Below are 15,819 nucleotides of genomic sequence, written 5' to 3'. Positions count from 1 at the left end.
CATCACCACCATATTATGCTTATTTTTGGATGGAGGTAGTATCATTAAATAAGCGGTAAATGTGAAAAGAAAAGACAGATCAATCCAGACAACAAATCCAGATGAGCGAAGAGAGAGACGCTTATTTATTCAGTGGAAAATGTAAAAAAAAAGAAAGAAGACGCTCATCAGTCAAGAAACAAAGTAACACGGAGCTTTGAAATTTTAAAAAAATAGCATGAAGCTTTGCGCAACAGATAATTTAGTAGATGATATTATTCGGTGTAGCATATGACTGAAATGCAAGAATTTTCACCAATCCTGACCACAAATCCAGAAGAACTCACAAGTTCCAAGCATGACCTTATTTTCCAAATGGGCAGTAAACAATATTTATGTCAAGAAAGAATATCTATGTCACCAAATGTACAAAGAAACCTTAATTTAACTATATGACTACTCCAACAAACAATCGGAGAGCAAAGCTGTGCAAATATGGGGACAATATGACCAAGCGAAGCTGAAAAGGAAAACAATGGCAGATCAAAGGTGTATAAAGGTCGCTGTTCATATATGGGGACAATAGGAGCAAGCGAAGCTGAATAGGAAAACAATGGTTGATCAATGGCACACAGGTGGAATGGATGCTTCATCTGCTGGCTCAAGGTCAGGCCTGGGCGAGCTTCTTCACGAAGGCGGCCATGTACTTGCCCTGGTGCTCGGCGAGGGCAAGCTCCGCCTCACTGGGCTGCCTGCTACCGTCACCAGCGAAGACTCCAGCGCCATAGGGGCTGCCCCCTCTGATGTCGTCCATGTTGAACATGCCTGAGCCGAAGGTGTAGCCAATCGGGACGAATAGCATTCCATGGTGCGCCAGCTGGGTGATTGCCGTCCAGCTGCAGTGAACAACCGAAGCACATATGGCTGGTCAGTATCAGGCCAACATAGCAAAGGCACATATAAAACCAACTGAATCAGGAAGCATGAGAACAGTACAGGTGGAATTCGTAGTGAGTGCCTAAAAAAAGGACAGTATTACAAGCATGCCAAAGTTATATGAGAAGGCAATGCTTATTTTGGAATCAAGAGTTTGTTGTAAATCAGTCGATGCTTTCCTCGCAAAAACAATAAATAACACTGAATGCTACTTGATGTTCGCCACTGACATATCATGCAAAAAGACGCGCTGGGTCGCAGAATAGCAATTAAATTACTGAGTTTAACATTAGAATTTCGAACTTCCTTATTTATCAGAAGACCTTAGACTACCACAATGGAAGTATCTAAGTAGTATCATGCATGCCATGTTGGCAAAAATCGGATATGGCGCACCAATTAATGAGGTGAGAGATAGGAGTGGTACTGTCATAATATGATACCTATCATAGCACACAAAATTAGAAAACTTAGACTAGTCACAATGGGAAGTATCATACACTAGTATCATGCACATGATACTAGTTTATGATACTACATCTACAATGCATAGTATCATAAGATAGTATCATAGTATCGTTATATTTAATGTTTTGTAGAATCTCAATGCAATGCAAACGTATGTACATGATGTGTTTGACATTGAGTTTTCTAGCTTTACGTGCTATGATACGGTATCATATCATGATACCACTCCCATCTCTCACCTCATTAATTAGTGTACCACATCGGATTTTTGCCAACATGGCATGCATGATACTACTTATGATACTCCCACTGTAGCTAGTCTTAGAGGTAAACACATCATTTACCGGCAGTACTATATCGGGGGCGCCAGCGGACGTTCCTTCATTCGGGGAACGGGTTCCCACACCGTCCTCCCCAAACTGGAGGCCCCAAAATCTTTTGTTTTCCTTTTACAATATTTTGAAACAATATTTTTTTTTGGAGCAAACGCCAGGCTATTCATTTAAGAAGAGAGGAAAATGATCCAGTTTATAAGGAAAACCGGATCGAAAACCATACAAACTTGAGTACCTCCGACATGGGGACTACTCCCAAAGTCTAAAACAACCACACAACAAGATCAACCAACTTGTCAACGACAAAGTGCTACCTATTCGACAAAATGACACGAAGATTGCATGAACCGCATCCATCATGTAAACTCAACCGCCATCTTGGCGCCGACCTTGTTGCCCTTGGGTTTTTTCACCTTCTCCACATACTTCACAAGGGAGCCAAGCATCGCGATGGAGCGAGTCGACAAAGGGGTCTTAAACTTGTCAATGAAGGCAACAAGGGCGTTGTCATCGAACGCATCGTTCTCTTTCAAGACGCCCAAAACACGCGCGAGCAACTCTTGAGTTGTAGCATTCTTCCGCGACTGCTTCTGATTCTCGATGCGACCACTCTGACGAGGCATGGTGGCCACCTCCTTAGGAGCACGGGCTCTCCTAGAGGGCGGCGAAGCAAGGATAGGCGGAGGCGCAGGCCGAAAAATCGATGACAAGAAGACATTGAGCTTGTCAGCAGCGGGATCCCCAGGATCAACTTGGATGTCCTCTGCAGGAACTGTTTCACGGACAACGACACTGGGAGCAGGGATCTCCACCAAAGGCTCACACAAGGGCGACATGAGCGCCAGCTTTTTCGAAGCCAAGTTGGCCAAGAAATCGCAAAGCTTGGTGGAGTCGGCCACCTCGGGATCTTCAACAAAAGGCACCAAGGGAGCAGCCAACACATCAACCACCTCAACATGTTCGAACGCAGATGCCTCAAGCCTCGAGTGCTCACAGCCAACAAAGAGCTTCAACAAAGAACTCAGCCAGCCCACAGCCCTCGACGTCATCAAAGATTGGGCTCTAAAGACTCTCAGGGAAAGCAACCTTGTCATCAGCCGCATCCGACAGAAGAGGAGCAAGACTAGAGCAACATTCAAGATGCAGGCGAAAGGCGTCAAAGCCAGGAGGAGACGTACAGGCGAGTAAGGGCCGAAGGACTCCAAGAGCTCAGGGTCCCTCAACCTAGCATCTGAAGCGCGGGCGGGGGCACGCCCAACACCACAGGTGGAAGCTTCTTCCGCACGCTCCCAGCTTCCGACAGCACGCGCAAGCCACAACTTGATTGCAACAGCCTCATTCTGCAGCGGCTGAGTAACCTCCTCGATGCGGTCAGCAACAAGCTGGAGGAGCTCCATTCGCAGAGAAGCAAATTGGGCCTGCAAGTCGGAGTCCCGGACGGCGGCATTGTCAGAGGCATCCCCGCCAACCCCAGGTGGGGAAGATGGCAGCACCAATGCACATGGCGGCGAATGGCGCACAACCTCGGCCCAGCTCCGAGCCTGGGTAGGTCGAGGAGAACCAACACTAGGAGAGCAGCTTCGCGAGGTAGGAGAGGGGCCGGCGGCAGTTGCGCTCCCGATGACCCGGACGACGGCAGCGAATGCAACGGAAGGGTTCCCGACAAGTGCCGACATGGTGGTCACGCTCAAGGCAGCAGAAGCACCGCCCGCGAGCCCACCTCTTGAAGGCGAGGCTCCGCTCCAGAGCTTCCCCCCACGGAGATGGCGACGGCAAGGCTCGGCCAGAGCGACGACCCACATGCTGACGCGGGCGCGCATCAGCAGCAGGGGGCGCATGGGGCGAGGCGCAGGGAAGCCCCGGCAGCTGCGTGTTCGTCGCTGGAGCAGGGGGGCTTCGGGAGCAGGAGAGGAGCAGCCTCTGCTCGGAGGAGAAGACCATAGGCCTGAACGGGGAGGGCTGAAGGGCTCCTGGCGGTGGCGGCGGATGAAGAGGAGCAGGGGGCTCGACATTGCATATGTTGTCGTGTGGCAACCTATGAGGCAGTGAAAAACACCAACAGAGTCAAAAGTTCCTGACAGTGTAGTGATCATGTCTCCTCACGGTTCAGTTCAAAACTTGTAGGACATTTTTCTGCTCAGCGATTAAAACAGTTAGTTCAATGAACGAGGATTGGGAGCAATGAACGAGGATTGGGAGAGGGAAGTGATCTAATATTGTCCACTTTAAGAATGACATCAATACCAAACTTCAGTGCATAATGACGAGCACTACCATAAAAATGAAATGTTCAATAGATTAACAAATTAATTCATCTGTCTGGAAGAGCTGATGAAATGCTTACGCAGTGGTCTCCTGGCCGCCCCCCTGGGTTCCAGTGCTGACGAAGAAGCCTCCAGGCTTCCCGGCGAGCCTCTGTTTTTCCCAGAGGGAGCCTGTGGAGTCAAAGAAGGCCTTCATCTGCGCGGCCATGGCGCCGTACCTGGTCGGGAACCCGAACAGCACCCCGTCGGCTTCCTCCAGGTCGGCCGGCGCTGCGATGACCGGGACGGCGGGGTCCTTGGCCGGCGCCTGCATCTTCTCCAGCACCTCCGGCGAGAGCGTCTCCGGCACCCGCCGCAGGACGACCTCTATCCCCTCCACCGCGCCCGCTCCCGCTGCCGCTTGACGCGCCAACGCCTCCACGTGCCCGTACATCGAGTAGAACACGATGTACAGCCGCAGCGTCCGCCCCGACTCCCCGGCAGCCGAGTCCAGGGTCTCCTCGGGCGCGTCCCGCGGCACCGCACCGGCGGACGACGACGAGGGTGCGGCGGCGACGGTGTTGGCCGGCGGCTGGCGTTTCTTGCTGGGGACGCAGCCGCCGCCCTTTCCCATCTCCGGCGCCGGGCCAACCACCAGTCAAGTCAACCACCGGTTGCCAATTCACCTCCACGTACGCCCAAGAAACCTGCATCAGACCAAAGGACCGGCAATTCAGCAACACCTTCCGGGTCCCGCAAATCCTGGCTCTACCGAGTGATTAGCGGATCTGAGTCAAGAACATGCACGTAGCACGCGGATTGCAAATTCAGGAATGCGATCTTGGGAACTGCGCAGAGGAGCAAAGGTACCTGGAAATTCAGCTATATCCCTCCCCCTCTTCGCTTCTGGGGAAGCGGTCAGGTGGAGACAGGGAGGACAAAGAATACAAGGGAGAGTAGAAGTACCAAATGCCAGCTCACGGAGAAGGGAGGGGAGGAGGCGGACCAGGGCGTGTCGTTGGAGAAAGACCGCACTCCAGTTTGGAAGGTCCACCGCCGGTTGGATGGGTCAAGGCCATCCGGGATGCAAACGTTTAGGCATCTTTAAGGGACTGGCCCATTTCGGACACTTAGAGCATCTCCAGTCGCGTCCCCCAAACCGTCCCCCAAACCGCGCCGGATCGAGCGTTTGGGGGACGTGTTTTGTTCGTGCCGCGTTTGGGGGACGTCGCTCCCCAGCCGCGTCCCCCAAACGCCGCCCCCAATCAGAAATTCAAATAGATGCATTCAAAATAGATCGTTCCCGCCGGTTCGTCGCGATCGAGTAGCGGCGATCGATCAAAGTACTCGGGCGCGCGATCATATTACGGACCGGTGGTGCATGCAAATTATAAGAAGGGGTTGGTCGACGGCGTCGTGTCCTGAGTCGACGCAGGCCGTCGAGCACGACGACCTCGTCGCGATCCGCCTGTTCCTGTGCATGGTGCGTCCGCTCCGTCGCCGACGCGGAGGCCGATGCGAGTGTAGCGATAGAAGACGCGTCGGCCCTGCTCTTGCTGCGCTGGCGGCTGCCGCCGATGCCGATGCCGCTGCCGGGGCCGCCGCGTCCGCCGCCGCCATTTTGGCTTCGATGTCGTCGAGGATCCGGCCTTTGAAGAAGTTGTGCGCCGCTCGCGTCCGGGGAGACATTCCTCTCGTCGACGTTCTCGGCGGGGACATGTCGTCCCTGCGTTTCTTGAGCTCCAGCTTCTCCTCTTGCCTCTTGAGCAGCTCCGCCCACCTTTCGTCGGCCTTCTTGTCGCGGGAGATAAAGGTCGAGGAGACGTCGGCGGGGCATTTCGTGATCGACGCTGCGTCTTCTCGGACGACGCAGCGTCGGCCAAGGCGGCCTTGGCAGCCTTGTTGCCGATGGGACGCCCCGCCGACGTTGCCGGCGGCGCGTCCCGGATCAATGGCGTCCTTCCCCTTGGACGGCGACAAGCGCGTCGGCCGCCATTTCTCGTTCCCTTTGAGCTTGCCATAGCAATGCATCGGCGCGAAAGACTTGTGACCTTCCGAGTACTTGGCGTACAATTCCATGGCCCGATCAAACTAACCAAAGGAAGCGAGAGTCATTTCATCGAACACAATGTGGGCGCTACGGATTATGGAAGAAACGAGTCGTACCGGTTGGCCGACGTCGGCGCCGCTGTCGCCTCCGGTCTCTAAGTCGTGATGGTACCCATGGAAGGAGTTCACCGACGCCCGGATGATGGCCCATCGCGTCGACATTGCCTTCCGGCTCCTCTTCATTGTCACTTTCCGGTAGTCGCTGTTGATGAGCTTGCGCTCATCGAACTCGGCCTTGATCCTCGCCCAATACTTCCCGCCTTTTTGGTTGGCGCCGATGATGGAGTCATGGCTCACCGTCGCCCACGACTCGTCGCATTGCCCGGCGGCTTCTTGGCCGCTTTCTTCGCCATCTTTTTGGGGGCTGTCGGCGGCGCCATGGAATGGGGAGAGGGTAGCGGCGGCGGGTGCACGGCGGGAGGGAGAAAGAAATCGGCGGGATAGGAGAAATGAATCGGCGGCGAGGATATGTTTTGGGAGGCCTCGTGCGCGGCGGTATAGGCGCGATTTGGCGGGAGCGGCGGGATTTGGCGGGAGTGTGAGACGAATTTTCCCTGTGCCGCCGACGCGTCGGGCCCGCGTCGGTTGGCCTCGCTTTCGTTGTGTCCGGCGTCCCCGGAGCGTCCCCGTGGGACGGGGACGGGCTCGGGGCGCCGGACACCGTATCGGGGCGCGCCGGACAAAAATGGGCTTTGGGGGACGCGGCTGGAACGCTTTTTTTGTCCGGCGCGCCCCAAATCGCTTTGGGGGACGGTTTGGGGGACGCGACTGGAGATGCTCTTAAATTGTTTGCGGGCGTCTGTTTGCATCGGCCCGCGGATGCGAAAATGGTCGTGCGTTCGTTTGCGTCGGAAGTGGCTCCAGCGGACCGACGCATTCCCGGCGCAGGCCAGTTTAGTTTTAGAAAATTTAAAAAAGAGGTTGTAGCCTCAAATTAGCTCAAATTTGCACAAAATAGCCTCAAATTACGTTAAATTGAGGTCTGAAATAAGTTCACACTTTGCACATGGTACGGCGCAAGTCCAAAGGGGCACAACAAGGCCTGAACAGCATAAAAAGTTCAAAAAGAGGTCATGGTGTTGGGCGCATGGCGCTGGTGATTAGGCGTCTCGCGCGCGAATTTCGGCGCGCCTCTTCATGAACCAGGCTCTGTGTCGTCGTCGACGCTGCTCAAGTCGGCTAGCATGATCCATGTGTCCTCTGCACGGGTCTTAGCCTCGGCGTCCATCCTCTTGGCCTCGGCATCACGCAATTTTGCTTCGGCGTCTGCCTTTTTGGCCTCGACGTCCATCCTTTGGACCTCAATGACCTCTTTCGTGAGGTTGAGGTAGATGGCAGCTGCGACCTCTTTTTCCTTCTTCTCGTCCCTAGCAGCCATGGCGGCATGATTGCCGGCCATCATCTTTTCCAGGCTCTGCGTGAACGCAATGGCCTCTGCCTCCCGGTAGATCGGCCTTGGTAGCCTTATGGCCTCGGGGACGAGGTGGAAGGGCTTGACGGCCATGATCGTCGTCTTCGCCGTCGAGGTTAGCCGATGTCCCATTCTTGAAAGCTTCATTGTAGGCTGCAAAGCTTGTCTTCCACTTTTGCGCGTCCTTGAGGTTGTCCCAGCAATGGACCATATGGTAGCCCTTCCGATGCACTGCCTTGAACCTCTCCAAGGCCCGGGATACCTGCAATCACGTCAATGCCTCTAATGATGTACATACATGATGAGGACATCCCTACTACACCACTACCTCCGTCATTGATAAATGAAGTTGAACCTGTGTTATCCCCAGATTCTGGCCAAATCAGGAGATAGGCCGTAATTGAGATGGGCTTGGAGGATTACATGTGAAGGATCTTTGAAGCGGCCTTACACGAGAGTTTGGGCTAAATTGCCCGTGTATCTGTATTTTATTAGATCGTGTTTAGAAGTAAAAAGGTAGAGTTTGGCCCGTGCACGGTTAGGTGCACGCCTGAATTAGAAAGTCCCCCGGACTATAAATATGTATCTAGGGTTATCGAGAAAGGAGGACAATCACGTTCACAACAAACACAAACCAGGCGCATCGCCACCCCTTATTTCGAGGGTTTCTTCCGGGTAAGCATCATGCTGCCTAGATCGCATCTTGCGATCTAGGCAGTACACGTTTATTCGATTACCTTGTGTTACTCGTGCTGAAGCATTGTTGATGGCGAGTAGCACTATTAATCGTAGATGTTTAGGGGCTTGCATTGATGCTTTTCTTATGCTGATTTGCTTAGCAATGCCGCCCCTCGACGTCTAGCTGCCCTTATACCTATCTAGGTGTAAGGGCAGCACCTTGCTTGTTCGCTACTTAGTAGATCCGATCTGTTATAGTTGCTCCTTGTTCTTCAAGGATTAGTTTAATATCTGCATGATTAGGCCATATGCTGGGGTTGGACGATCCGGTTGTGCGTTAGGTGTTGTTTACCGTTCCTATAAGGGATGTTCCGGGAATTGACTTAATGTTGGTTTTTAGGCCTCTTCTAGGGATAGTTTCCATCATCTTTCGTATCTGCTAGGCCCAACTACGCGTAGGATGTTTCGGTTATGCGATGAAAACCTTAAACTGTCGTAGATTAGTTTAGCTTTGTTTTGATCAAGCAGGAGCCCCATGTCATTGTAAATCCAACGTGAACCATGGGGCGATCGGCTCTTTGAGCCGATCCACAGGGCAACCTGAGAGCCGATAGGGCTCGTATTTAATGTTTACGTGTCTACCATGTAGGAGACTAATCGAAGCAATCCAACACCTTCCTGATCAGGTCGAGGTCAGGTGGCACGCCCTTGCAACCGCCAGGACGTGTGCTAGAAACTTGCGGGACGACGCGAGACGCCAGGGTCCACTAAGCGGCCGTGGGAGTCTCCCGGCTCTTCGTGTTGCTTAACCACTGCTCGCCGGTGAGTTTTGGTAGGCAACACATTCTAGCACGCCCGGTGGGACCCTTTCTGCAACAACCACGTCAACATCGGCAGCCAAGATGGCGGACGAACCGATCAAGTACGAGGATCTGCCTGCAGAGCATCAGAAGAAATACGATGAGCTGAAGGCCATCTGTGAAGCCGAACTCATCGGCTCCTTTGAGAAGACCCGTTCGCACGGCATCAGGTTCAAAGGATTCACACCCCAAGGCGTGCTCGAGGGGTTCGATCTGTCTCTCCCTTTGGAGGAACGTACCAGAGCCCTGCGTCAGGAAATCAACTACGTTGTGGCTCATTCGCTACATCGGCATTCTGAGAGCCTGGTGAATACTTTGGAGCGCATTGCGCTTCATGTGGTGCAAGAAATCATGAAGCATCAATACTCCCCCTCAGGACCTGCTCTAGGAACTCACCAGGGAGACGTGCAACTCCACACTAGGCCACCAATGCCGTTCGCAATGGCAGCTCCACAACAACAAGGTTCACCGGCATACATTGTCTACAAGGTTGGAGGTGATCCTGGCGACTACCAATTCTTATATGAGCCGCCTAAGGAGATCCCACATGGATACGTGTGCACATACGTGCCGGACTGCAACAACTGGACGCAAGCGATCCAAACTCCGGCAGGAGGGATTGCCGGAGCAGGAGCGATGGTTACGGCAGGAGGGATTGCTGGAGCGACGAGGAGGTTCCGGAGCGGACGGCGAGAAACAGGCGTGGCTAACTAAATATGCCACTGCCACAAATCCAAACGGCTCAACCTCTGCAGCTCCTACTGTGGATCAGATCAGCGCAATCCTGAGAGATCAGTTCGGGATCCTGCCTAAGAAGAAAACAATCGGCTATTCCAAGACGTATCCCAATGAGTACGACCTGATCCCGCTGCCACCTAAGTATCGGCTCCCTGACTTCACAAAATTTAGTGGATCAGAAGGATCTAGCTCCATCGAGCACGTGAGCCGATACTTGGCATAGCTGGGCATGGTTTCAGCATCAGACCAGCTACGTGTGAGGTTCTTCGCCCAATCTCTCACGGGTCCAGCCTTTGGGTGGTACACCTCGCTACCCCCAGATTCAGTTCGGACGTGGAAGCAGCTGGAAGAGCAGTTTCACATAAAATATCATTCAGAAGCTACTGAAGCTGGCATTGCCGAGCCGACACGGAGTTCGGCAAAGGCGAGGAGAGACGGTGTCTGAATACATTCAACGTTTCAGAACTGTCAAGAACCGATGCTATTCGGTTCATTTATCTGAGAAAGAAGCAGTCGAGCTGGCCGTGGCAGGCCTCGCAACGCCACTCAAGGATCTGACGTTCCAAGTGGAGTACAATTCATTGGCGCACATGGTCCAGAGACTAACTTCGTATGAACAGCACCACCCAGAACTGTACCAAGACAAGTTCAAGCGCACGATAGGCCTGGTCGATGCTGAAGAGAATGAAGACCTTGCGGAAGATCAGGAAGTCGCCGTGGCTGAATGGACTCGGACGGCGATGCCGTGTCTTGCAAATGGGTGAAGCAACCAGGGCCTCCAAAAGGGTTTGACTTCGATTTAAGCAAAACTGAGCAGATTTTTGATTTGCTGCTGAAGGAGAAACAGTTGAAGTTACCCGAAGGTCACAAGATGCCTACGTCACAAGAGATGAACGGTAGACCATACTGCAAATGGCATCACACGTTCACCCACGCCACCAGCGACTGCAAGGTATTGCGTGCACAAATTCAAATGGCGATAGAATCAGGCCGATTAACTTTCGGACAATTTGCCATGAAGGTTGACACACGACCGTTTCCCGGCGTCAACATGGTGGACCTCAGTCACTCCATAAGGTGCGAGCCAGGGTTCTCTTTTGATGTCAACATGGCAGGGTTTGCGAGCCACCATGGCAAAGATAAAGCAGAGAGCAGCCACTCCCGTGGCAAGGATAAAGAGGAGGCCGATCCACGCGACCGGCCCCAATATGATGATAGACGGTACCTAACTGAGGAGGAAGTGAGAAGCGTGCGGTATCAACGTCCACTCTCCGCGCATCTCCTTAACAAATACGAGCAGCAGTATGACCGACGTCGGCGCTACGACGTAGATGATGGGAGATATCATCGGTCTGATGCAGAGGACAGGAGGTACCGTCGGCATGATAGAGACAACGACGGGTACGAGCGTCAGGGAGGTCAAGGGAGCAAGAAGACGTGGATAGGCATTGGGACTGTCCTTTCTTTAAACACTGCTGGGACTCAGGAATGAGCCGATTGCCAACAATCGAGAACTGCCCAGTATGCAGACAGCAAAGGAAGGGAACAAATGAGGTTTCAGTGTTCAAACGTCTAGGTCCTCTCCCACCTCAGAACAAACGAGCTGAGTCGTCTCAAGGGGAAGACTTTGAAGAGTCAGATGAAGAAGAAGATAGGTATCACCGGCCAAGGTGGTGCCCTGATGGACTCAGCCATTCTCAGAAGCGTAGGGTGCAGCGGCTACGAAACCTGGAGGAAGCCGAGGCACAGTACCTGTACACGTTGAGAAAAGCACGGCCCGATCTGGCCGTGAAAATTCAGCAAACGTTGGAGACGGAGGCGCGCCCGCCAAAGAAAGTGTGGCGCCCCAAACAGACAAAAGCCGATGCAGAGGCATCGACTGATACAAACATGGTGTTCATACTCCCGTCAGAGTTTTATGGTCCAAAACATGGTGAGCATATCTCGAGCAAGTCACATAGCCATAGTAGAAAACCAAGAAGTGGTAAACCCTCATCAAGCATTGCAATGAAAAAGGAGGCCGATTCTAGCAATCGGCCAATATTATCCTCAACATACACTTTGCCTGTGTTTAGCTTTGACCTAGCAGGCGATGGAAAGCTGGGGTATGGATTTACATCAGCTGACGAGCTAGAAGAGATTGACATTGGTCCTGGGGATAAGCCACGACCAACATTTATCAGCAAAAAGTTAGATCCGCATCCGAGGGGCCTGATGATAGCCTTGTTGAAAGAGTACCCAGATTGTTTTGCATGGGATTATACGGAGATGCCAGGTTAGACAGGAGCATCATTGAGCATCGGCTCCCTCCGAAGAAAGGATTTCGGCCGTTCCAGCAGCGAGCGCGACGGATGAAGGCCGAAATCTTGGTGGAAGTCAAGAAGGAGATCCGAGAAAATGTTGGACGCCGGGTTCATCGGGCCATGCGAGTACGCTGAATGGATTTCCAATGTTGTACCTGTGGAGAAAAAGGATGGCCGATGGCGCGTTGCCATAGATTTTCGGAACCTCAACAGTGCCACTCCAAAGGATGAATATCCGATGCCAGTAGCGGAGACCCTGATAAATGCAGCTGCTGGTCACAAAATTTTAAGCTTCATGGATGGCAATGCCGGCTATAACCAAATTTTCATGGCTCCAGAAGATATACACAAGACTGCATTCAGAGTGCCAGGCTCGGTGGGCTTGTTTGAATATGTAGTCATGACGTTTGGACTAAAGAATGCCAGCGCAACATATCAAAGAGCCATGAATTACATCTTTCATGATTTAATCGGCAAATTGGTGGAAATTTACATCGACGATGTGGTGGTAAAGTCTGTTTCGACGAACGGACACTTAGAGGATTTGCGACACGTCCTGGACCGAACTAGGAAGTTCGGACTAAGAATGAATCCAAAGAAGTGTGCCTTTGGTGTGACGGCCGGTCAGTTCCTGGGTTTCTTGGTTCATGAGCGTGGAATTGAGATCGGCCTGAAAAGTCAAGAGGCAGTGCGAACGATGAAGCCACCCACCACGAAGAAGGAGCTCCAATGTCTCATCGGCAAAATTAATTTCGTCAGAAGGTTTATCTCCAACTTGTCAGGACGAATCGAGCCATTCATGGGATTGGTTAAGATCAAGTCTGATGAGGAGTTTCGCTGGGGGGCAGAGCAACAACAGGCATTTGACGATATTAAGGAGTACCTAACAAAGCCACCTGTGTTGGTTCCGCCGCAGCAAGACAGGCCGTTCTACATTTACCTATCAGTGGCTGACACCTCCATCGCATCAGTGGTGGTGCAGGTTTATGATGGTCTGGAAAAAGTGGTTTTCTACCTCAGCAGAAGGATGTTGGATGCAGAAACAAGGTACCCTGAAATTGAGAAGTTGTGCCTCTGTCTATTTTTTACCTGCACCAAGATCCAGCACATCCTGCTGTCCGCAGAAATCATCGTCATATGCAAATTGGATGTCATCAAGCATATGTTGTCGGCTCCTGTATTAAAAGGCCGACTCGGCAAATGGATGTTTGCATTATCGGAATTTGAGATCCGGTATCAACCTGCGAAAGCAGTTAAGGGACAAGCGTTAGCCGATCTTATAGCTGAGCGAATAAACACGGACATATCAGCACTATCTGTGCGTGCATGGGCCATGTTCTTCGATGGATCGGTATGTGAGGATGGTTGCGGCATTGGCGTGCTACTCGTGTCGCCTCGGGGGGCAACATTCTCTTTCTCCATCAGGTTGTCTATCCCTTGCACCAACAATGTTGCTGAGTATGAAGCGATTTGCAAGGGAATGGAGTTACTGATGTAGCCCCGCTCACCGACGACACTCCATCAAGACCAACTAGTCCCCCAAGAGGACCGATGACACGAGCCCGAGCCAAGGCTCTACATGATGAGGTGAACTCGCTCCTCACCACCCTTGATCTTGGTACACCTTTGGATGGATTGCTACCTCATGCCGACGTGCTATGTGTCATTAGGTACAAGGAGCATCAAGACCACGGAGAGGAGGACAAGCCAAGGTCAAGGGAAGGAGAGGAGCCGCTGGACGCGAAGATGGACATGGAGCTGGACCGGAAGTCACCCGAAGAGCGCAAGGAAGAGAAGATGGACGGCCAGTCCAGAACCCGGTCGGACCGTCCTGCTGACCGGGTCGCCCGGTCCACAGCCCGGTCTGACCGGCCTTCCGACCGGGCCGCCCGGTCGAAACCGGGTTTTGCGCTCGTGCCATCCGGGCAACATCTAGGGAACTAGGAGCCTCGTCCGGTTGCCGCCCGGTCCCAGGCCCGGTCAGGACCGGCCCGCCCGGTCACAGGCCCGGTCTGACCGGCCTCCTGACCGGCCTGCACGACTTAAGTTATATTTTCGGCCCGAACTTACCTTTTCGGCCGGTGACGCCTTGTACGACTATATAAGCACCCCAAGCACCCCTTTAGCTCTTTAGACTTGTTTTGAACTCAAACCTACCTTTGAGCTTAGTCTCCCTTGGGTATCATCCCTCTGTAATCAAGGCACCTTGGTTGTTGACTTAGATCTTGTTGAAGGAGATTCTAGTACTTGTTACTCTCTCTCCTTCCCCAAGCTCTTCCTCTCCAATCCCAATCTCTCTCCGGGAATTCTACCGCGTGTCTCTTCCTCGGAGATTCTATTGGCGTGGTCCATCGAGCCACGGAGGTAAGCATCGGGTGTATCGGGTTGGTGTGCGTGCGTGAGTCTCGGAGTTCCTCGTGCCCGTCGTGTTCTTCGTGTTCCTCGCGTTTTCCCATCTCCCCCTTTGGTTTCGAGGTCAATCCGCAAGATCGGGCCACACACGGGGTCTTAGACCTCATCATATGGTATCAGCAGCCTTTGGTTTCCGCGGATTTGACCCCCCACCCACCCAATTTCGTCCCTAGAAAATTTTCCAAAAAATCCCAAAAATAGCCCCAAATTGCCTCTTGACCGATCTGTGATTTGGTTGCGTTTTGAGTGGTTTTGGTCCGTGGATTTGGTGTTGTTGTGCTTGATCTACTATTTCCCCAACTTTGAGCCTCCAATTCCATCGTTTCCCTTCGATTTGGTCGATTTGGAGTTGGTTTGGGGAAGAACAAGAGAGAGAAATCGTGCGATCCGGTTGAGCAGCCGGTCGACCGGGCTACAGACCGGCCGGGCCAGCCCAGAATCCGGTCAACCGGCCGACCAACCGGCCAGGCCGGTCCAGGAGCCGGTCCGACCGGGCCCCAGACCGGGCGCAGCAACGCCCCTCCTTCGACCTCGACATCCGGCGATCTAACCACCACCACCACCACCACCACCATCGCAGGTATAACTTGCAGCTTTCACCTTGTAACCCCTCTTCCTTTTGCGATCTATCCCATCGAGCATTGCTTGTCTAGTGTTGCGAGACATTGCACGTGGCCCCGCATTGTGACGTGTGTGTGTCGTGTTGAGTAAGGCACCCAAGCAAACACTCGTGTGGCAAGATAGCAAAAGCGAGGCTAACGCTAACATAGTGCGTCAAAAAGCCCCAAAAACACAAAAAGAGTGCGAGTAGCACCATACATCCATACATCCATACATCCATACGCCCATACATACAAAGTGTCCACGTGCCACCAAAGATAAAAACGAGTGCAAGTGCCAACATATACAAAGGAGAAAAAGCTTTTAAGCAAAGAGAGATACGAGAAGAGAGGTCACGTGTGAATCTAGTTGTCTCTTCCTTTGCAACCAAAGCTTTGCCTCTCCTTGTGTTAGTGTGACACCGAGCATCCGTACATACAATTTTCCGCTCACTTTTGGTTGCACTAACCCCGCTTATCTCGTGTGTGTGTTCCACATCCTTTTTCCGTGTTTATAGTGATCTTCGCATCAACACTTGGATTTTTGGATTTCCACCACTCTTAACAACATACTCGATCTTGGATTTGTCTTTTGGCTTTCCACAACACTCGCCTAACACCATATTTGCTAGCTTTTGCGTGTGGTTTTGCGTGTGTTCCCGATACACTTGATCTTGCTTTCGGCTTGGTGGATTGCCTCAATACTATCTTACCTTGGTAAGAGTGCGAGGTAGTCTCCTTCCACTAA

At 52.5% G+C, this 15,819-nt stretch overlaps 1 protein-coding gene across 1 annotated transcript; it reads right to left on the bottom strand.

The window, feature by feature from the left end:
* Positions 1-327: 327 nt before the first annotated feature.
* LOC124650485 (probable NAD(P)H dehydrogenase (quinone) FQR1-like 1) lies at positions 328-5,024 on the bottom strand. Its single transcript, XM_047190003.1, has 3 exons — positions 4,832-5,024; positions 4,063-4,668; positions 328-875 (listed from the first exon to the last, which is right to left on the bottom strand). The coding sequence occupies exons 2-3, from the start codon at positions 4,593-4,595 to the stop codon at positions 647-649; spliced, it is 762 nt and encodes a 253-aa protein (XP_047045959.1). The 5' UTR covers positions 4,596-4,668; positions 4,832-5,024; the 3' UTR covers positions 328-646.
* Between the last annotated feature and the right edge of the window lie 10,795 nt (positions 5,025-15,819).

Source organism: Lolium rigidum, chromosome 4 (assembly GCF_022539505.1).
Source record: "Lolium rigidum isolate FL_2022 chromosome 4, APGP_CSIRO_Lrig_0.1, whole genome shotgun sequence".
Lineage (NCBI taxonomy): Eukaryota > Viridiplantae > Streptophyta > Magnoliopsida > Poales > Poaceae > Lolium > Lolium rigidum.
Note: the sequence above shows the minus strand (reverse complement) of the source record. Positions and strands in the feature narration are given on the sequence as shown.

Bases quoted from the DNA above. Each gene is read 5' to 3' on its own strand.
- LOC124650485 (XM_047190003.1), bottom strand. From the start codon at position 4,595: ATGGGAAAGGGCGGCGGCTGCGTCCCCAGCAAGAAACGCCAGCCGCCG. The intron at 876-4,062 runs GTAAGCATTTCA...TGTTCACTGCAG, and splicing joins GGCGGCCAGGAGACCACTGC to CTGGACGGCAATCACCCAGC.